At 54.1% G+C, this 20,882-nt stretch overlaps 6 protein-coding genes across 6 annotated transcripts; 2 read left to right on the forward strand and 4 right to left on the reverse strand.

Annotated features, from left to right (window-relative positions):
* Positions 1 to 290: 290 nt before the first annotated feature.
* On the reverse strand, positions 291 to 2,071 carry BKA58DRAFT_175486 (uncharacterized protein). The gene is made up of 2 exons (XM_046165270.1): positions 1,837 to 2,071; positions 291 to 1,780 (listed from the first exon to the last, which is right to left on the reverse strand). Exons 1-2 carry the CDS (start codon positions 1,960 to 1,962, stop codon positions 368 to 370), a joined length of 1,539 nt encoding a protein of 512 aa, XP_046025229.1. The 5' UTR covers positions 1,963 to 2,071; the 3' UTR covers positions 291 to 367.
* A 2,634-nt stretch (positions 2,072 to 4,705) lies between these two features.
* Positions 4,706 to 7,032, reverse strand: BKA58DRAFT_420933 (isocitrate lyase). Its single transcript, XM_046172758.1, has 5 exons — positions 6,672 to 7,032; positions 6,468 to 6,623; positions 6,073 to 6,415; positions 5,464 to 6,016; positions 4,706 to 5,411 (listed from the first exon to the last, which is right to left on the reverse strand). Exons 1-5 carry the CDS (start codon positions 6,873 to 6,875, stop codon positions 5,054 to 5,056), a joined length of 1,614 nt encoding a protein of 537 aa, XP_046025230.1. The 5' UTR covers positions 6,876 to 7,032; the 3' UTR covers positions 4,706 to 5,053.
* A 746-nt stretch (positions 7,033 to 7,778) lies between these two features.
* On the reverse strand, positions 7,779 to 10,360 carry BKA58DRAFT_361124 (uncharacterized protein). Its single transcript, XM_046168774.1, has 2 exons — positions 8,718 to 10,360; positions 7,779 to 8,672 (listed from the first exon to the last, which is right to left on the reverse strand). The coding sequence occupies exons 1-2, from the start codon at positions 10,046 to 10,048 to the stop codon at positions 7,823 to 7,825; spliced, it is 2,181 nt and encodes a 726-aa protein (XP_046025231.1). The 5' UTR covers positions 10,049 to 10,360; the 3' UTR covers positions 7,779 to 7,822.
* Positions 10,361 to 11,107: 747 nt separating this feature from the next.
* Positions 11,108 to 12,909, reverse strand: BKA58DRAFT_175506 (uncharacterized protein). The gene is made up of 7 exons (XM_046165271.1): positions 12,599 to 12,909; positions 12,476 to 12,542; positions 12,342 to 12,428; positions 12,223 to 12,280; positions 12,113 to 12,175; positions 11,630 to 12,050; positions 11,108 to 11,574 (listed from the first exon to the last, which is right to left on the reverse strand). Exons 1-7 carry the CDS (start codon positions 12,697 to 12,699, stop codon positions 11,133 to 11,135), a joined length of 1,239 nt encoding a protein of 412 aa, XP_046025232.1. The 5' UTR covers positions 12,700 to 12,909; the 3' UTR covers positions 11,108 to 11,132.
* Positions 12,910 to 14,333: 1,424 nt separating this feature from the next.
* On the forward strand, positions 14,334 to 15,711 carry BKA58DRAFT_175519 (uncharacterized protein). The gene has a single exon (XM_046165272.1). It carries the CDS (start codon positions 14,554 to 14,556, stop codon positions 15,622 to 15,624), a length of 1,071 nt encoding a protein of 356 aa, XP_046025233.1. The 5' UTR covers positions 14,334 to 14,553; the 3' UTR covers positions 15,625 to 15,711.
* Positions 15,712 to 16,244: 533 nt separating this feature from the next.
* BKA58DRAFT_439926 (uncharacterized protein) lies at positions 16,245 to 20,671 on the forward strand (the record flags this gene model as incomplete). Its single annotated transcript, XM_046173713.1, has 2 exons — positions 16,245 to 19,197; positions 19,248 to 20,671. 2 exons carry the CDS (start codon positions 16,245 to 16,247, stop codon positions 20,669 to 20,671), a joined length of 4,377 nt encoding a protein of 1,458 aa, XP_046025234.1.
* Positions 20,672 to 20,882: the final 211 nt, after the last annotated feature.

A 20,882-nucleotide genomic window follows, 5' to 3' on the forward strand; every position in this document is an offset into this window, starting at 1 on the left:
TCTGCACTTCAGCTGATCACAATAAGCCTCATTTCCACACGCGTGCGGCTCAGCGGCGGCGTCGCGGTTAGAAGCTTTCGCGAGCCGCTTAGCCGATTGACATGGCTGTGGGGGCTGTGCAGGTTCGGCGGCTGACATGAGTTTGAGGCTCAGCGCTACAGTAAGACAACACTTCAAAGCCAACGTCTACGTTACGTTATTCGGACGAAATTCGATTTCAAAGTTCGAATAATACTTTGATCTCATCAAAGCGTGACCAGCTACGCACGTATCGTCAAGAGAAAGTAGATGTGTGATTGAAGCATATTATTCATGTTGTTGTTGACATTATCATTGTTGACTATATACAAAGCTGCTCACTGCAAGCTTACAACAGGCTCAAAGTGACCTTCGCACCCTTGACGCCCCTGTGAACGTGAGGCTCACGGACACTCCTCTTCGCGGTGCCGTTAACGGGCACACGAGCTGGGAAACCCTCCCACGAGGTAGCGTAGTTGGCAACAGCAGCCGCAATACCGCGAGAGTGTAGGAGCCAAGCTCCCTCATTGAGGTTGGTGACGTTGTCGGCGGCCTGGTGGTAGTTCTGGTCAAGGATCTCTCCTGCAACACCACCCCAGATAGCCTGCTCCTCGACGGTCTTGACCTCATCAGCACCGGTGGTAGTACCACCTGCGGGGATGTTGGCATCAAGGAAAGGACCATAGTCGGAACGACCGTTGAACTCGGTGGCGTTGCTGGAGATGTTGAGATCCTTGAAGTAGCCCTCGAAGAAAGCCTCAATCTGGTCGCTTCCAGCGGGTCCGCTCAGACCGTATGCACTGCCGTCACCGTCGTAGATCTGATGAACGTAGTTGGGAGACGCAATCATGTCGAAGTTGAGGTATGCGCGGATGTCAAGAGCTGCCGCAGGAGACAGGCTCTCGACGAAAAAGGTGGAGCCGAGAAGACCGGACTCCTCGCCAGACCAGAAGCCGAAGCTAACAGCGTTCTTGACGTTGTACTTAGCAAGCGACTTGGCGACGTTCAGGATGGCAACTGTTCCAGAGCCGTCGTCGTTGATTCCAGGACCAGCACCGACAGAGTCAGTGTGAGCACCGAGCCAAAGCTGGTTGTCTTTGTCACCACACTTGCTGGTAGCAAGAACGTTGTTGGTGGTGATGATTTGAACGTCGGTCAAAACGTCCAATGAGCCGGTGACGGTAGCACCGCCAGCGACCTGAGAAACGATAGCCTGACCCTCTGCCTGGGACAGAGTCACACTCGCGACGTAGTCACCCTCGGGACGGGGAGGGGGGCCAAGAGTGGCACTAATAGTGCCGGCAACATTGTTGTAGATGATAGCACCTACGGCGCCAGCGCTTCCAGCAAGAGCGGACTTCAGTCCGAACTCACATTCACCGCGCGAGATGAGTGCAATGCTACCGGATACAGCCGCGGGGAAGTCGGACGCCTCGCAACCGAGGTTGTTGACGGGAACGATGGGTGCGGTAACGAGCCCATCGGTAGAGGCTGAGTACTCAAGAATCGTGGAGTTGATCATACGTCCGTCGATGGTGAACTTGTTGAGCGTGCCGTTCAGCATGACGTAGTTGGAGAAAGGCTGGAGTGTAACATCGTAGTATGAAGTAGACTCGAGCTCTTTCTTCAGCCAGTTGACGGTGTCATTGTGAGCCTCTCCTCCCATGATCCTGTTACGGGCTGGGTAGCTGTAGGCAAAGTCCTCGAGCTGCTGAGCACCCCTCATCAATTTCTTGATGGTGATGTCCTTCTGAAGAGCCTCCTAGAATGATCATTAGCACATTTCCAACGCGATTGTTGAGGGTCAAAGTCCCATACCTTCGTGACCAGAGGCTTCTTGGGGCATGGCTTGGCGTTGTGGCCATCCTGGCGTTGCCTGATTTCCGCCGTAGGGACGGCTGCAGCACCAACGGCGAGCGCAGCGAGACCGAGAGTAACCCTCATGTTTACAAATCTGCTCTATCTCGAGTGGTTGAGATGGTAGAAGCAAGCTGCGGCGTATCTTCTCTCTGGAGTGCGAGGCCCGCACTTTATACATCTCTGTTGCAGCGATCGTCAGGTCGTGCATGCGTCGCCATGCACAGATTCCGTGGACCTGTTCCGTGAACCAATTCTGCGGCCATCGCGTGCACTCGCAATCAACTCCCTGTCTGCCAAGCAGCTCAATATGAACAAGCTCCTATCATTCGCCCACGGCTTCTCCACTCTTCATGCTTGATCCAGCAGCTGGTAAAGACAAGCTGCGCCAATGCCTGCTTCATTCCGGTAGAGCCCTGGGCGGCGTCTGGGCACGCCTGATAGTGGCGCTCAATTGCGAGATTTCCGGGGCGCAATTGGAGAGAGGACTCATGCGGGTGGGTGTCGGCGGAGGCAAGATCACGCTCGCCAAGAAAGCCGGATGGATGCTGTTTAGGAAGGTGGCCATGTCCGGCTGCCGGACCCGCATAGGACCCGTTCTGTGGTCCTCTAGGATCCATGGTGTATCGCGGAACACTCAAAGGCGCTCGTGAGGTTTGTCATTGTCGCCTCTTCCTTCCAGAGCCCCGCTTCGTGCGATCTGGGCAGGTCATTTCGGTGTAACCGGCTGTCAAATTCAACGGGCGATAGCACGGCATGCGGCGCCGAGGTCCCTGGAAAACGGGGAGCTTGTGCCTGGCGCACGGAGCAGCGGATTGCTGACGAGATAACAAGACCATCTCAGGGCTCTGCAGGATAGATCATCTCGGAAGAAGAAAAGCCGGCAAAAGATCTGTCGCAAACAATCGATGCACGAAAGAGAGGCAAACCACGACGAGGGGAGTGCATAGCATATATATCTCAGAGCACCATGTTGTCCTCTTGGCGACACCATGGCCTATTGGGTGACTCCCAACCATATCGTGGTTGGCTGAGAACCTTGACAAGGGTTTGATAGCAGGTCCCGGGCCCAAGGACGTTAATCCTCACCTCACTACTCGAACAGCTTTGAACTCTTCCGTCGGGTTGTTTGATACTGAGATTGAGAGCTTTGCGCTGACCTTTTAATTGAAGCATGTCTATGACATACGTCAAGATGAACAGCTTTCGAGCAAGACAGGTCTACCTAGGTACTACAAACTCCGTAGCAATCAGGGGAAAGGATGGAATCCGAGAGGAGAGGTCCAAAAAGAACGCCAGCACATAATCAAGAAGCCTATTCTTTCCGCGCATGAAACACCAAGTTCTTTCCCCAATCATCAATGAGGTAGCAAGGATCTTCGAACCTACCATCGCCATCCGGTGACGGACAATCGTCTGCAAACTCCCGACCCAGCCACGTCGCATCCATGCACTCTAGCATCCTCCCAACTCGCGGTGTCCAGGTGTCGAGCGCGTGAGTCTTCCCGTCTTTATGCTACAGATGACTCAAGACCTCCGTGGCGATGGTGGCAGCGGGACTCGTTGGGAAAGTCATATCTACAGTGACCTAAAGAACGGGTATGAAGGATGGTGGGTAGAGACTCATGAAGAGCGTAGAGGTTGTGATAGAGAGGTATTCGTACGGCTCTGATACCACGGTAATGGGCGGGTTGCACCGAGAAAGCATGACCATGTCTTCGAGTTTGTACGATGGGTCTCGAGCTACGATTGGGATGGGGGTTGGTGTGGAATTCGGGGAGGAAGTGGTGGCGTACCGCTGCGACAGGAAGGTTGAGATGGCGCAGGCGAGCATGTGCTGTGAAGCTGAACGATCGGACTCTTCTCTGCCTTCCTCCACTGTTCTGTGCAGCGTTCCGAGGGCTACGCAGACAACGTTGTCGACTTGTACGGTGAGGGTGTCGAGCTGCTCTCGTAGACTGGCTTAGAATCTGCTTCTTAACAAAGATGTTTCGAGGACTTTCGAGACTTCATTATACTGTTCGCGATTAGGCCTATTTGCAAGTGCCTGTTGAGATGTTTTCTGAGTATCATTAGGCTTCAGTACCATAGTATCGCTGAAGTCGTACTTGCTACTGTGGCGATAAGTCCCAATGTGATACGCTGGAAGCGTCCCTTCGTCAGAGGCAGAATTGAAGACCCCATGGAATGCAAGACTGACGGCGGCATGAGGTGGAATCCGGAGCTTCCTGTGCCTATCACCCCGCACATTTGGTAGAGACATGAATTGCTTATTCGGATCTGGCTCGTCTTAACGGACTATTTCGACTTGTTCCGCTGCTTTCTCCAGGAATGCGTGGGTGAAGATTGGTTTGTTGTCCAGGGAGGCTTCGAAAGCGCCGGAATCTTCGAAGACATGTGCGCCGTACGATTGTCATTGTTTTCCTCTTTGGTCTTTGGTACGTTGGGTCATGTCGCTGCGTTCTTTCGGACAAGAGGATACGGGGTTTGGGGGAGCAATTGCTATTTTCGTACTTTCTTCCTGGACCAACATGGTGTAATAGAGTCGAAAATGGGTTCTTGACTGCTGCTTGGAGAATGTAGGCCTGGTGCTGCGGGGAGGAATCAGGCAACGTGAATGTTGTGCTACCTAGGTAGCTCAGGACAACAATGTTGCAGGTTTGGACTATAGTAAACTTGAATGACGATGGAAGCTTCACAATGTCCAATGAAGAGATCAAACATGAACTTGCGGGTTTGGTGAATGAACGGCTTTGATGTTTAGACAGTGAGATATGGTTTTGGGTTGAACAAGGAAAATATCGTGAATCATGTGGTAAGAATCTAAGTGAGCATGATGTGCATTTACTGGTTGCGAGGATAACACTATTTGCACAGCAGCCCGTCTTTGGATTAGCTATACTTCCTAGAACAGAGGCCTGTTTGTATAGATAGGGTATATATTTCGGAACTCGTGAGTCGCTCGTCGGCGATGTGTGATCGCAACCTTGGTTTCGGGGTGTTGGAACCAAGTCATAGTGGCCAGTATACCACGGACATATGTTAGCGATTCATCGCACGTAGTGAAAGCATACATGGGAACGATCCACCAAAATAAAGCATGCATCGATAGCGTTGCGGAAGTCTCCAGGATCTCAAACGTAAAGGTTTCATTGTCATCAACCCCCATAACCCCTCTTCACTTAAACTGATCCTCCGTAACACCCTTACCCATAGCCGCCGTGGAACTAACACCACCCGACACCATCTTCAACAGATTATCCACGTAATTCGCGCCACTCCACTTCTGATGCGTAAGCACATCGACCTTGTTCTCCGCTTCCGGCTCTTGGATGATCTCGCCGTACGCGCGCATACCCTGCTTAGCATACGCCTTGGAGAACGTGTCGGCCATGAGAGCGCTCTGGTGCAGACCAGCAAGCGTGATGAACTGCCAGCAGTAACCTAGCTTGGCTAGGCGCTGGATGTAGGTTTCTTGCTCGTCGCGGGGCATGGCGGCTTTCCAGTTGAACGAGGGGGAGAGGTTGTATGCTAGTCTGTTGGAATTGTTAGTGTGTGTGTGAGGGAAAGGGGTGGAACAAGACGTACTTCTGCTCGGGCCATACGGCATGGACGCCATCAGCGAATTCTTTCGCTTGCGCGAAGTCGGGAAGCTTTGACTCCATCCAGATCATGTCGCAGTAGGGCGCGTATGCGATGGCGCGGTTGATGGCAGTTTGGCAACCGCCTTGGTACCTGTAGTAGCCCTCGCGTGTCCTTGCGGCGTCCCAGTTGAAGTACACATCGACACCGGTCAGACCTGCGGCGATGGCGCGTGCTTCTGAGTTGCTCTTTCCCTTACTCTTTTCCATGAACTCGTTGATCATGCTCTGCTTGTCAACATGTACACCGGCGTTTATTGTGTCGATCACAGCCTCGTGGTAAAGCTTCAGGTTGGCTTCCTTGGTCCAGGCATCCTCGATCGCCTGGAGCTCCGCGCCGTTCTTGCCGGCTTGTTCGGCGGCATACATCAGCTCGCCCAGAGGTTGGAGCGCGGGGTTCGTGCAGCCTAGAATGTAGTGGTGGTCGCGTGGGTCGATGGTAGAAGTGATCAGGGTGGCGGCTTCTGAGTCGGTTCTGGCTACGGCAAGTAGGTCGGTTCCTGTTATCCCAATATTAGCTTGCGTGACTGCTGATGGTTGGAGTTCATCGTCTTACCCATAATATCCGCTTGCGCTCTGATAGCAACCAGACGGTTGATATGTTCGCTGATCGGAACCAGAACCTTTCCAGCCATGTGTCCGCACTTCTTCGTTCCTGGTGCTTGATCCTCGATATGTATACCGGCCGCGCCTTTCTCGATGAACAGCTTTGTAAGCTTCATGATAGCTGTGAGACCTCCATGTCCCGTATCGGCATCCGCAATAATCGGTCGTAGGTAGTCTACGTTGGCGACTTTCGCACGGTCGGCTTTCGCGGTGGTCAGGCGTTCTTCACGTTGCTTTCGGTCGTGGAACAGTTGCGCCATGAATAGGTGACCAACTTTGTTGGGGACGGTTGTCTTGTAATCGTGAGTTTCTTTTCCACATTATCGTCCCATTTCTGTGACTTACGTAGGGGTAGTCTGCTAGATCTGGGCCTGGCTCGTCGGTCGATGAAGCGGTTGACGAAGCCTGCCATCCAGAAACGTAAACAGTATCTAGATATTTTGCCATCTGTGTGACCATGACAGGATCAAGGCATCCGTATGTGTAGCTGACATCATTGTTCTGCACATTGTTAGCTCGTATGTTTGGGGAATGGGATGACGACCATACCTTGAAGCGGCCTTCAACAATCTCCCAAAGCTTTTTCGACTGGTGATTGCTCGGGTAGGTAATCTTGAGATTACCTCTCTTCGAAACGATATCCTCAGCAGTGAACGGTCTCCTAGTGTACCTCCATCTTGAGTCCGACCACCACTGCTTAACTTCCTGAACTTCCTTCTGGAACTGCGCGTCCTCGGTGTCGATGTTCGACATGATGAACGATGTGTAAGACGTGTAGCAACAACAAAAAATGCTGGATTCTCACAGCACAACTGGTGTGTATGGAGCGATGTGACCAGAAAAAAGAGGGAATCACGTCCTTTGATAAAGATGACCAGCAATGACACCACACTTTCTCTAGCCTCGGTCTACGCAGCCAGGAACCTTAGGGGGGAAGCCAAGCGTCTTATAACCATAGCATCAGCATACTCACACCATCAAGGGCTAGCACAACCCCAAGGAAGCTCGGGGACGACCGGCTGGACGCACCATTGGCCCGACTGCTGCATCCTCGGAAGCTGGCAGCAACGTCTAGCGTTGGCCATGCACTTGCTCGAGCGTTATGTCGCGTTGCCCTCGGCCCAAGGGGAATTGACGTTTTGAAAGGCTGACTGCGTGTAGATCGGGTGGGGATGGGGGACCAGCGGAACCGTGACGGGGATGACGTTTGCCAATGGTCTTGGGTGAACTCGTTTTAGACGGAGCTGCATCCTTCGTTATGATGCTACTCCTATATCACGGTTCCCATCTCAATGCACTAGAGATGCTGTTCAGCATGACACGCGACAGTATGCTGCAGCTTCACATGTCGATGTTCTGTCCTTCTGCTTAGCTGGTTTTCTGGTGCATGTGAAGACGCACGCCAAAATCTGGGGTCGCGTGTCGTTAGCGTCGCGCGGGTTTTACCTCGGTTGATCCTGTCCGGAAAAGGCCAGAACCGCTATTGATCTGCGACTTTCACGAGCAGGCATCTTCGCTGTCTCGGAAAACACGTGAGTGGTGTCATTGTTGCGTCTGGAATTTCTCGGATAAGGCTCGCTCGGCAGCAGTGACGATCCCGGCAAATGCTCGTGGCTGGGCGTTGTACCGCCATGTGCATCACCGTTACTCGGGAAGTATGTTGACGAATTGAATTGTAGTTGAGAGGAGAGGTCTAGGTTTCATCTGTAACCCTTCAAGGACTCATACATATGACACGAGTACACCGCCAACGCACTCTTCCCTAAAGACCACCAACCCCAGTGATCCATCATAAGCACGTTAGAGCATGCCGACCAATCCCTTCTCATCACCAAACCTTTTAGGCATTCAGCTGACAGCAACCCCGGCGTCGACGCACCCCAACTCATCAGCTGCTGAGCAGCAACATAACACAGCAAGATCCTGATCACCAGATCCACCAGCCCAACTATCTCTGTAAACCCAAAACAGAAGCGCTGTGCCAAGAAAAGCTTGGTAACGGTCCTCCGGTACTCACAAGCGTACTGCTGTCCGAAGTAACCCCGGACATATCTATCCAACTCGGAGAATGGTCTGGCGCGAATGTCATCCACATTGACCGCGGAGCTTTGCGGCGTGACCGAGTATGCAGGGTCGGCGGGCGGACACCTGAGTTTCTTGAGCAACCACCATCTGAGCTCGTCCAGGTAGCTTCTTCGGACTCGCGGCGTGTCCTCATCTTTGAGGCGTATTGATGAGCCCTCGGAGAGTAGCAAAGGTAGGAGGTGAGGACGACACATCCACAGCGTCCGGTTCCGTTCGTCGGTGAAAATGCATTCGCGATCGATGGCCTCGGAGATGTACGTATAGTGGATGAGTCGTGAGTAGAATGCTGGCGTGAGCACACGAATCTCGATTTCCTTGTACGGTCGATTGCGACCAGGGGCGTATGTCGTGGCGATCTTGTCGGTGGGGACGTTGGGAATCGACGCTTTGAACGTGATGCAAAAGTCTACTTCGGTCTGGTTTACGAGTATGTGTAGGTAGTTTCTGAATACTTTGTAGAGTGTTCTGGAATTGTTAGTCGCGGTCGATCCATACTTCACTCATACTTACATCTCAGCCGACATGGGCAGTCGGCCAACGCTCGACGTTAGCACCTCTGGCCGGAACCAGACGTGCAGCTTCCTCTTGAAAAAGATCTTGCCAGCTTCTCTGACGATGCGCGGGAACGTTACAAGACCTACCCACCACCAACTCAGAATGAATCGCAGAGTTCCGAAGAAACCCAATTGATCCGGATCAATAGCCTTTCCGGTAGAGAAGAGGCGAGCTACGAGCTTTCCATGATCCTTGGAAGACTTGAGCGTAATGGTGTTGTCGATCAAAGGGTTCTCACAGTCCACAGACGGGAAAGGGTTCTGGGCTTTCAGTGCATATGAGCCCTTTCGAGAGTTGAACGGAGAAACGTGGAAATCTTTCATCCATACATCAGTGAACTTCGACTTCGACCCAATAGGTACCTGCGAACCATTTCCTTCTGATCCAGACGTCTGCTCAGAATCAGATGTGCGCGGCGGACTCGCAGGACTCGACCCGTCAAGCAGATACATGCGTCTTTCTCCGAATGTGTTGTTGACTTCAAGTATCATCTTTACAAGCTGATGCTCGCGATCGTAGATATACCAGAACGAAACCGGATTGAACGCGTAGCCGAAGAAGCGCGGTGCCGTCACCAAGTAAGCGTACTCCCATTCCGAATCTTCAACATGCTGAGCCCGCATGTATGACCTCAGCTTCCAGTAAAATCCAGATCTGCCGCCACCTCGTTCCAGATAATCCTCCGCTCTTATTCGCAACCACCATTTACCCAAAGTTTGGTCCTCTCCGCTTGCGAACTCTATCCCCTGGTATTTATGCCCACTCGAGACGATGGGAAACCCGCACTGGAGGTATGAGTATGCGAACGCATGGCGCTTCGGAAAGATTCGAGCATGCGACGTTTGGCACGGGAAGATCTTCGGCTTTGGCGTTTCCACATCAGACCTCCATCGACTGACATCAGGTGCGTTCGCAAACGGGTCCTCGTCACTGCGGGATCTGTGCCACAGAAAGAATGCGAGTAGAGCTAGCGGTATCGCGACGCTGAAGATGGCATATGTACCAGGCGACCCTTCTACCCAGCCCCTACATCCATTCCAGCTCTTCAACACGGTCGCAACCAACTTGTCTCGCGCCAACGAAGCATACAATACTCCAAACACCGCGCAATCCGTGAGAAGCCCGCGATCCCCACGCCGCCGTCTAACAACACATCCTCCGATCCAAACCGCGAGCATCGACACTGTTTGCCACCCATCCACCACCGCAAAAAGCGGCAGCAACCCCACAGCCGCGCATTCGAAGAGGGAAACACCCAGACCGCGACCGTCACTAGCAATCCGCATTAATGAACGTTTGTGTTAGTATTATCGTGACATTGGGGGAAGTTACGAAGTGGATTGCTGTGGTGCGATAAATGTCAGATCGAAGCGTGGTTTGACGCTAGACCGTTCTCATGAAATGTATATGCAGGGTGGTCCCTCAGAAATATGAGCCCGCCGCGAGAATATCCCCATTTGTCGGTCGTTCACACCAGAGTCGCATCAGCGGGGACGGCGAAGAGATACGATGCGACGGCGATGCATAACCTTTTTGCTTGAACGCCGACTTCCAGAGCTGGTGGGAAGGAAGACAAGAGGCTGGACTATTGAGGAAGGTGGGTCTAGAGCTATGGTTCGGCGATATGTGCGTCATCGGAGTTAAGTCGGTCAGACGGAGAGCATCAACATGTGGACCTGCGATATCTAGTCTTCTCTACTGAACCTATATCTCGTATCTCAGGCTACTAGAAGCGAGGGTTTTCGTTCTAGTTGATACACTCCCCTATCTATGGAAGTAAGATGAGAGCAACACGTATTCCGAGCGTGACGCGACGCGACGCCGACTGCAGACTACGCATGGACCGGACTTCGAGCCGGCGCCACGATTTGGAATGGTACCTCAAACAGAAAAGCATCCAGCAGCGCCGATGCATGCGTCTCCATCCCTCTAACACCATCTAAGGCGCAAATGCTGTTCCCCATAACAACGCCTTCTCCCTTCTCGTCCCTTATCACGGATCAGGAATATCGATTCCTCCTCTTCCCAAGCACATGCTCAAAGCCGCGGGGGTATCTTCACATTATCGGCAAATCAGCTTGTCTCGAATACTAATCGCGTAACCGATGGTTACACTGTACTCCACGTTCCGGGGCGGCTTATCTCAGCCGAGAACCAGGTTCGTCCACGAGCGAGCGGTGTTGGTGGCTGACAGGCAAGCGATTACCCACGCAATGAGCAGTGAGATCCGGTCTTGGGTCGCATCGTATGGCTGGGCAGGGTGTACGCAAGCCGCAATTGCACAGACACCTGTCACCAGGCTCGAACCTTGCTGCGCGTAGCGGATCTTATACGCTTGTAAAACTGAAAGGTCTCTAATGCTACCTCGGATCAGCCCAGATAGCCTTGCAGATCTTCCGATTTTATTGGCTGCACGGTTGTGTCAGGAATAGTCGGTCCAGAAGAAAGTGATACAGGCCGGAGAACCATAGGCGTCGGACTTGTGAGTGCACGAATCCGCGCCCTGATCTCCTCCTCTTCCGCAGGACGAGTATCAATATCTCGGTCCCGAACTCCGTAACCTGCCTCATCTTTGTAAAAATAATGGGCGCGAGTCGGCATCTCCAAGGTACTAATGCTGTCTCTGCGAACTCGCAGGTCTCTGTCGATTTCCATGGCGGGAAGTCCGGGAAGCGAGCTGCGTGCCCCATAGTAATAGTAAGGGCTGCGAGATTGACGGAAGCCGAGTATTCGGTTGAAGATGCGTTTGAAGAGAGGTTGGATGGATGGTGCTGATGCGCAGATGATGGCTGTGTTGATCTCGACTTGGGACCTAGAGTGCAATCAGTAGCCGTCTCAGATTTACATCCTTTACAAGCGCTGCTTACCAGAAGATGATGTATCCGCCGTAATACCGAGCGTGCAATCCGCTATTAGCCCAGAGGTTCAGACCGCAAAGCCGAACTGCAGACGCTATCGGAATGAGAAGACTCACAGCGAACACGGCTATGACGGATAGTCGTTTGGCTGTTCGCATGCGCAGTGAAAACAGAAGCGGCATGGGAAGAAGTAGAATGACGACGTCGGATCCGATACTCCAACCTGCTTGCCAGTAGAAAATGATTCTTAGGTCGAAACAGTGGCCGGCCCCCTTGTCTCGCAGTATAGCAGTGGAGAAAGCGACGGAAGGTTTCTTGGGACATTGGAAAGCGACAATGAAGATCGAGATTATCGTGATAGCGGTGACGATGACAATCGATATGTGGACCAGTCTTCGGAAAGTTCGTTGGGTTGCAAAGCCGAGGTAGACTGGAGATGTAGGGGTTAAAATGGCGTGTATTTGGAAGACTTAGTCGTGGGATGACACTTACAGACAAGTATCGAGAGCTTGATGAGACCCATTATAAACAGATAACCGATATGGTATGCGTACCCTTCCAATAGTCAGAATGATCCTGTGTTGGCCGGGACAGACACTCACATGTTGCCACAGCACCCAAGGCGTAGCGTTCCAATGTCTTTAACTGCTCTGGATTGAGCTTGTGTTTTGCTTAGCATGTCGCTGTAGCACGTCCTATACTGCAAAGCTCTTGTTCTTACCTTTGATCTACTGCCTGGGTCATAATCAACCCCAGAACCAAATAGTAGCTGATAGTGGTTGCAGGCGCAAAGTCCCCATGTGAAGACCTACAGTCGATCAGTATATGACAGTTCACAACTTCGTCTTAACTTACTAAGGCCGTTGCCATTATGTAGTCACTTAGATCAACCCTTCCCACGATCCATTTCCGGACGTAGAACCTAATGTCGATGAGCACAATGGGACAAGGGTAGAACAATGAGTGTAGGAGACAAACCGAACAGCAATCACTACCGTGGAAAGGGTCACGAGAACGAACTCGGTGATCTCGATGGTGGGCCGTAGATCGTTTGGGCTGAACATTTTGACAGCACCCATTGTTGCCCGGCATCGGAACAGTGACGTTGTAGCGGTAGTGGTAGTGTAGGGTGGAAGTTTGTAAATTAAGGTATGGGCGACCTGCCTTTAGGTGTATGATACGAAGCACCCAAACTCGTTCCAGGCACAGCACGGGCTGATCATGAATCGAAAGACTAGGAATACCCGTATACTTAACGAGCCACGAGGTAAACCGCGGGCTGGGTATTTGCGCTTTGGTAGCGCCACGATCATCTTGAATACCTAGTCGAGCAGGGCGTTTCTCGGCATTCGCAAACCCCACGACCAGCAACCACCATGGACGTCAGTCTGCACCCATGTCATATCGGTCTCTGTCAGATGGTACAGTCACTGTGATCAGTACTCTGTACTTCCAGCTGAGATGTTACATGAGCAAGAAGTAGAATAATGAAGAGCGACGATGGCCAAACCATCCAGCTACTATGTACATTCCCGTCCTTCTACTGAACTTCATGGCTATCTCCGGGAGTTGTACCACTTCTTGACGGAGTTCGGTTGTGCTGCTGAGCTGACACCGGCATCTACTGACTCCTGCGTGTCAGGTCATGCAGGCGCAGGCGCAGGCGATAAACTTTGCGCAGGTGGTAGGCCTACCAGGATGGCAAAAGCCGATGCGGCGCAGTTGATAACGGCTCTCATCTCAACAAGGTTCTGGAGTGAGGTGCGCTCGAACCGTGTTCACGTGCTTTCTGCAGGTTTGTATTGGGGCGCCCGTTCTAAACGTGATGGATGATGCCTGCAACTCGGGGGGTATGATGAGGATTTGACCGTGCACTCAGCATATACGTGAGGCGAAGACGGCTTGTGATGCTATGCCACCAAGGGATGATACCGTGCCTGGCCTCCCATAAATGTAATTACCCGCGGCTAGTCCGATGTTGGTGTTTGGCGGGTTCAGCCACTACGAAGCGAGTAGCCCCACGGCGTGCCTTGGAGCTGACTGGACGAGTTTGCCTTGCGAGTGCGTCAGAACCAAGCATGAACCGTGAGAAATTCTGCGTCCACGAGACTCGCCCGATTGTTGGGCTTTTGCCTTAAACTGTCGACGTGAGGTTGAACTCTCGATCGGGAGCAGGGATGTTAGACATGGTAATCGAGGTCTGCTGAGCGATCACAAGAACTTGGTTCGACTACATGGAGGGGACCGAGGAGAAGAAAAGCGTGGAAGCGCGATGGAAGCACAGAGGTCATTCAACGTGAATGTCCTGCATGCATGCGCATGAAGGGATCCGGACAGCGACCAGGCCGTGCCAATGAACTGTGCCATTACCAAGCATAGAAGACTGGCATTTCGATCAGCGAGCGGAAATGATGGTGAACGTTTGATCTGAAACTGGAGCGAGACTTGTCGCACGTTGAAAGGCGTTGATGTTGGCGGGCATTGGCAAGGCATTGGATAGCGGGCGCGCGAGATTGAGCTAGGGGAAGCGTTCTAGTCTCCCAGGCACATTCAGGGTCTTGGGCATACGTCAGCACGCCGTGATGATCAACAACCCAAAGTACGAGGGAGAGGAGATTGTCAACACAGACCTGCACAGTGCTATACTACGTGCAAACTTCACTCATACAGTCTGATTGAATACCTTGCCATTTTCCACCACTAAGTCTACTGATATCATTCACTGTAGCGCAAGACGCCCAAGGCCTTGTTGATTAAAGGTCAAGGGTGTATCCCACTCGGCCACTTCCCTGAAAGCGACGATAGCCACCGCGTGACGACACAGGGACAGGTTTATTGCTTGCCATAGGCCCGACTCGCAGCTTCTTGTATAGAGCGCACATTTCGCCTCCTGCACTGTTTCCAACCTCGCGACACGGGCACCAGATATCACCATGAGCGCAACGAATACCGCAGCCGCAGCCCCTCCGCAGCCCAACCCGCCCGCATCCGTCGCACCCGCATCGAGCGCAACCAAGTCCACCGACGATGGCAGCATCCTGAGCAAGGGAAAGAAGCTCCTAGGCCTAGGCAAGAAGAAGGATCTGGAGGCCGGTAAACAGCCAACAGAGAGCGCATCAACCACGACGACACCGACACTGCTTCCCTCGCCCCCAATGTCACCGCCCGAGCAACGAGCATCGCCGCGAGGAAGCCCGCGCATGCTGCCCATTGGCGCATCTCCTGGTCGGCGCATCCGCTCTACATCGCCCGGCCTTCACAGTCCTGCATCGTCGCTCATTTTCGAGCGCAATGTACAAGAGCCCGAACCCTCAGCCGACGTGCCTGCCCACATCAAGACGGAAGACCACATACCCCCCGCGCTGGATGCGACGTCCCTGGCCATTACCGACAATCACCTCAACCCTGACGAGGTGGAGATTATAACACACACGGCGCATCAGCCAGCCGCAGTCGCAGTTGCAGGCAGCATAACCGACTCACTGCACTCGCCGCTCCTCCCTCACACAGAATCTGTGGCGTCGAGCCATGCTGACGTGCCAGACTCAGCACCGGGATACGGCTCGCTGGACACGGCGGACCCGCGGCGCTTGAGCTTCATTTCATTCGCAGATGTGGTGCAGGCAGAGCATGTTGAGCATGACAGGCAGGAAGTGCTGGGCGCCACGTCGACGGAGGCTCTGCAATTTATGAGCCTCTCGTCGACAGCGAACCGATCGCCCTCGCCAGTGCGGTCTGCTGCGTCTTCGCCCCCAACCACAAGCGGAGCAGCTTCGCCCAAGCACGCGGATCTGTCACGCACGCGGTCACCGGCGAGTCCTACGTCGCCTGTCGTGCTCGGCAGCCCACACCCAGCGTCGGGCGAAGAGCTGCCGGTGCAAATTGAAACGATGCGACAAGCCCTGCGAAAGACGCACTCGGGCGACCTCAGCGGTGCGCGCTCGCAGCCATTGAGCGCGGCGAGTGTCGAGGAGAGCGCGGCTGACAAGCCCCCGTTCAAGTGAGGAGGCAGCATGGACATGGACATGGACATGGACATGGACTAATTTGGATTCGCGTAATGTTGGGAGGTTATAGGCAGGCAGTGGGGTTATTGGTAGGTTCAGATATCCACGAGGCGCCGTTTGCAGTAGTTATTCGATACCAATGCTGAGAGAATGCTATGTTATATGTTGCGTGTTATCTTGTGCTATGATCTGCAATGCTATCTCCCGTACAGTACGCCTCCAGAATCGGTGAAGCAGGTAGATGAGACAGTCGGGCACAGGGACGTTGGGCACCCAAGCGCATCTGGGTAGAGTCGTCAGCAGCAGCAACGGTGCTTGGGCCGGGGCGCGGTGATTTAGCGATGGATACCAGCGGCGCCAAGGCTGGGTGCTAGTCGTGGCCATGTTGGCTCGCTAGGGCTGGCGGTGGGCCTCTGACTACCTAACGACAGACCATTTTGCCCGCGCAACGAGGCCTGCGATGCGCCTCACGACACCGTCCGCCAGTCCTGCCGCGCCCTCGCCGCCCTCGCCCGCCGTACTCGCCGTCCCGCAACCGCAACGGCTACCAGCTGCCAGCGCCGGGCCGCCTGTCGTGTGTCAATGAGCAGCAGACGACACCGCAGCGGTCCGCATCCATGGACCAGCAGACGCAGCAGCGACGCAGCCGGAGGGAGGTGAGCGCCTCCGAGGCTGCCCAGGGCGTCTACTCCCTCCACGAGCGCGCCCCCGTCCGCGACGACCACCGCCATGCCCACACCATCCGCACCGTCACCCCCGACGACCCGCCGCCCTCGCAGACCACCACCTCGACGGCCACGGCCACGATCCCCGAGGACGGCCTGCCCGTCCAGACGTTCCAGTCCCCGCCCAACAGCCCCCGCTCCCACAACAGCCAGCTCTCGAGCTCGCAGCGCACCCAAAACCCGCGCCAGTACGTCGCCCGCGCCTCGAGCGACTCCGAGTACCGCAATGCGCGCGAGCAGACACGGCCCCGGACCCGCACCCTCGAGGAGCGCAGCACCCGCGAGCGCTCGCCCTCATCCGTCTTTGGCTCCGGCCGCCACCGCATTGGCTCCGTCGCCAGCAACCAGAGCAACTACCAGAGCCTCGAGGAGTCGGTCGTCACTTCCATCGGCCACATCTCCACCATCTCCCCATCCCAGCAGCCGCCCCCGCCCCGGACCTCGAGCACCAACAGCCGCAGCCGCCTGACCAAGCAGCAGCAGCAGCAGCAGCAGCAACAACAACAACAACAACAACAACAACAGCAGCAGCAGGCCGCCCACCGCTCCACCTCGCCCGTCCTCTCGCCCTCCAATGTCCCGCCCGACTCCTGGGTCTCGCCTGTCCCGGCGTCCGACGCTAAGAAGCTCAAGGCCCTCATGCGCTCCACCTGCGGCAAGATGCAGGGTCTGCTGGCCTTCCGCCGCGGCGAACCAAACCCCTGGGGCCTGTCGTACTGCTACATCAACGACGAGGCCGGCAGCCTGGTCTACGAGCCCAAGAACGACACGTCGTACACCCGCACCCTCATACCCGATCTCCGTGGCTGCCATGTCAAGAGCGCATACGACGGCGAAGCCTACACGGCCTACATCCACGTCGTCGTCCACAACTCGAAGCTCGAAGTCCACCTGCGTCCGCCGACCCAGGAAGAGTTTGACTCGTGGTTCGCCGCCCTCTTATGCTGGTCGCCTATGCGTCCCAAGGGCATCCAGAACAGGATGGCCAAGCCCCAGGCGCCCGTCATGATCGAACGCCGCCTGCCAGACAGCCGACGGCATTCCGAGGTGTCGCTCCTCAAAGACTCGCCCAAGAAGGAAGCGCCCATTATCAAAGTCGGCAAGATGATTTACTGGGACACAAGTGTGACATACAGCAGCAATACAGGCACCCCCAATAACAATGGGCCTGGGGGACGCCCACAGGCGTACAGAGTCCAGAGCCACGGATCCCGCCGCTGGAGAAGAGTGTCGTGCACGCTCCGTGAGAACGGAGAGCTCAAACTTTACTCTGACACCGATGTCACCCTTGTTTCCACCGTTCAGCTTTCTCAGCTTTCCCGATGTGCCGTTCAGCGATTGGATCCCTCCGTTTTGGATAACGAATTTTGCATTGCCATATATCCCCAGTATACCGCTGCTTCTTCTCCTGCATTAACAATCCTCCGTCCCATATTCCTATCGCTAGAGTCACGAGTTCTGTACGAGGTCTGGATAGTCCTCCTGCGCGCCTTCACCGTTCCGCAACTATATGGCCCCAAGTCGCCGGATGCCATGACCGACGAGGGCACTTTGTCGCCGTCTTTCGGCACCCAAGACATGTTCCGCATGGAGAAATCATTGTTCGTAAGGGTCATTGAAGCGAAACTGATTCCGCCTGTAAGCCCCAAGGTCTCGGATAGCAACGGAACGACCCCGATACGACCGTCTTCGTCTGCCACAACCAACCCGGGTGGCTATCTCGTTGAAGTGCTGCTAGATGGAGAGACCCGTTCACGAACCACGGTCAAGAGCGAGGGCAACAATCCTTTTTGGAGAGAAGAGTTTGAATTCCTGGACCTACCCGCTCTACACACCGCTTCATTACTCCTGAAAAAGCGACCGCCGAGCTACAACCGCACCGAAAAGAGCGGTTTTGAGGCTACCAACTCCGACCCATATGTCTCCGAGGGTGGTTACGCTGGCATCTCTTTCGATCAGACTGTAGGAAAAACTGACATCTATCTGGACGATCTCGGCCCGAATCAAGAGACGGAGAAGTGGTGGCCGCTAATCAACATGTATGGAAACAGTGTCGGCGAGGTACTCGTCAAAGTTAGTAGCGAGGAATGCGCGATTCTCATGGCTCGCGACTACTATCCACTTTCGGAACTTCTTCACAGGTTTTCCAACGGAATAACCCTCCAGATCGCCCAGATGATCCCGAACGAGCTCAGAAGATTGTCAGAATATCTGTTGAACATCTTCCAGGTGTCCGGGGCAGCTGGCGAGTGGATATGCGCGCTAGTCGAAGAAGAGATTGACGGCACATTGAAAGAGTCACCTGCTAGCCGGCTACGGTTCAGTAAAAGACTGGGATCAAGTGAATCGAATGAATCTTCGCTGGCCACGTTTGGTTCTGCGAGCGACCGCGAACTCTTCGTTCGCGACATGGGCAACAATGCCAAACTGGAGGCTAATCTGCTCTTCCGTGGTAACACCTTGCTTACGAAGTCACTGGATCTGCACATGAAGCGACTTGGGAAAGAGTACCTAGAGGAGACCCTGAGCGAGAAGCTGAGAGAGATCAACACCAAGGACCCTGATTGTGAGGTTGATCCGAACAAAGTCACTTCACAACATGAATTGGACAGGAACTGGAGAAGGCTGATCAACTGTACTGAAGAAGTTTGGCGAGCCATCTACAATTCCGTGTCGAGGTGTCCGCAGGAGCTGAGATTGATCTTCAGGCATATCAGGGCTTGTGCTGACGACCGCTACGGAGACTATCTTCGGACGGTGCAGTACAGCAGTGTCTCTGGCTTCCTGTTCTTGCGCTTCTTCGTTCCGGCGGTGCTGAATCCGAAACTCTTTGGTCTACTGAAAGGTGCATAGTTCTCCACTTCTACTTTGATCATCTCGCTAACAATCATTTAGATCATCCCAAGATCAAAGCTCGAAGAACGTTCACGCTCATTGCAAAGTCACTGCAAGGCCTGGCGAACATGTCCTCATTCGGCACCAAAGAAGCATGGATGGAGCCCATGAATCAATTCCTCACCACGCATCGGCAAGAGTTCAAGAAGTATCTCGACGACATTTGCTCAATATCGACCACTTCGCAACCCGCACCACCGATACCACCATCGTACAGTACTCCGATTGCCATTCTCCATCGTCTGCCCCCGACGTTCAAGGAAGGGTTCCCATCGTTACCATACCTCATCGATCATTCACGCAACTTTGCAATGCTCGTCAATCTCTGGCTAGACAATACGCAGAAGAGTGCGCCCGACATACAAGCCACGGACGGTGATCTGCTCCGTTTCCACAACATCTGTCTGTCTCTCAGCGAGCGCACCAAGGACTGCCTGAATCGCGCTGAACCTGCCGAACGGCCGTCATCGTCACTGAGTGTCAAGTGGGAAGAGTTGGTCGAGCAGCTACAAGGGGCGCAAATCGACACGTCACGAGGTGCAGCAACGAGGAATCGTGGACCAATACTGGAAGAAGAGATGGAGGAAACCCCGCTATCTCCAGGCAACGTCGATGACTATTCGTCTTCGTCTACCAGCACACCCATCACAATGCAGCCACCACCACGGGCACGGCATCAGCAAAATTCGAGCATCTCAGCATCTCAGAGCTCTTTGAAGAGCAACAGCTCGGCCACCATATCTTACACCAATCCCTTTGCGAAGAAGCAATGGTCTGGTCAATACACGCCGTCAGGAAACGACTCGGTAAATGCCTCTCAGTCCGCATCTGCTTCAGCCAGCGCATCAGCATCCGCAACCGAGGATACACCACCGGGGTCCAGCGATGGTCTTCACATGGCCCCTGCGCCTTCCTACCCGCAAGCCTTGACTACGACGACAACGACCACGATCTCTACATCTACCTCTACCCAGTCCTTCAACTACAGCAATCCGAACGCTCACATCAACCAACAAAGACCTGCCGCTGTGTCCACAAACTCCCTCGTCGGAAGACCACCTCGTTCAGCCGGCGGTCAGAGTATGGAAAACAGCGACAGCGGCAGTATCGCCGAAGAGGAGTACACAACCGCACTCCCTGCCTTCTCCGAGAAAGCTACCAAAGAGAAAAAGGAACGCGGCTTCCGAGGCGTCCTCCCCTTCCAACGGAAAGGCAAACGCAAGGACAAAGACAAGGAGAAAGAGGACAAGAAAGACAAGGAACGGGACAAGGAGAACCGCAAAGACAAAGGCAAAGACAAGGACCGAGACCGCAGCGCCGAACGCGGCTCCAGCGCCCTCGGCGGCCACCAGAGCTACAACGACATGGGCAGCATGCGAGGCAAACACAACGCCCGCAGCGAAGACCGCGACGAGGAATTCTGACTCCATGGATGGTTTACTGAGAGTCCTCGCGCGATTGCTAGACGCGAAATCAAGAGGAGGAAGAGTGCGGGTGAACTTTTGGATAAAGCGAGTCCGTCGTAGTCATCTTGCTTTCTGAATCATTTCTCGTTTGCCTGTTCTGTTCGAGGGTGGCTGCCAAGTCGATTGATTGAAACTTATCAAAAAGCTAAAAAAAAAAAGCTTGTACTAC

The sequence above is a fragment of the Alternaria rosae genome (assembly GCF_020736505.1).
Source record: "Alternaria rosae strain MPI-PUGE-AT-0040 chromosome Unknown BKA58scaffold_5, whole genome shotgun sequence".
Lineage (NCBI taxonomy): Eukaryota > Fungi > Ascomycota > Dothideomycetes > Pleosporales > Pleosporaceae > Alternaria > Alternaria rosae.

What these genes read in the sequence shown, in the direction of transcription:
- BKA58DRAFT_175519 (XM_046165272.1), top strand. Translation starts at nt 14,554, where the DNA reads ATGAGCGCAACGAATACCGCAGCCGCAGCCCCTCCGCAGCCCAACCCG.
- BKA58DRAFT_420933 (XM_046172758.1), bottom strand. Translation starts at nt 6,875, where the DNA reads ATGTCGAACATCGACACCGAGGACGCGCAGTTCCAGAAGGAAGTTCAG. An exon ending in ATCTAGCAGACTACCCCTAC is followed by an intron (nt 6,416 to 6,467) that starts GTAAGTCACAGA and finishes CACGATTACAAG; the next exon opens with ACAACCGTCCCCAACAAAGT. An exon ending in AGCGCAAGCGGATATTATGG is followed by an intron (nt 6,017 to 6,072) that starts GTAAGACGATGA and finishes TTGGGATAACAG; the next exon opens with GAACCGACCTACTTGCCGTA.
- BKA58DRAFT_175506 (XM_046165271.1), bottom strand. Translation starts at nt 12,699, where the DNA reads ATGGGTGCTGTCAAAATGTTCAGCCCAAACGATCTACGGCCCACCATC. An exon ending in ACATAATGGCAACGGCCTTA is followed by an intron (nt 12,429 to 12,475) that starts GTAAGTTAAGAC and finishes GATCGACTGTAG; the next exon opens with GTCTTCACATGGGGACTTTG. An exon ending in ACCCAGGCAGTAGATCAAAG is followed by an intron (nt 12,281 to 12,341) that starts GTAAGAACAAGA and finishes GCAAAACACAAG; the next exon opens with CTCAATCCAGAGCAGTTAAA.
- BKA58DRAFT_361124 (XM_046168774.1), bottom strand. Translation starts at nt 10,048, where the DNA reads ATGCGGATTGCTAGTGACGGTCGCGGTCTGGGTGTTTCCCTCTTCGAA. An exon ending in CTGCCCATGTCGGCTGAGAT is followed by an intron (nt 8,673 to 8,717) that starts GTAAGTATGAGT and finishes TAACAATTCCAG; the next exon opens with AACACTCTACAAAGTATTCA.
- BKA58DRAFT_175486 (XM_046165270.1), bottom strand. Translation starts at nt 1,962, where the DNA reads ATGAGGGTTACTCTCGGTCTCGCTGCGCTCGCCGTTGGTGCTGCAGCC. An exon ending in AGAAGCCTCTGGTCACGAAG is followed by an intron (nt 1,781 to 1,836) that starts GTATGGGACTTT and finishes TGATCATTCTAG; the next exon opens with GAGGCTCTTCAGAAGGACAT.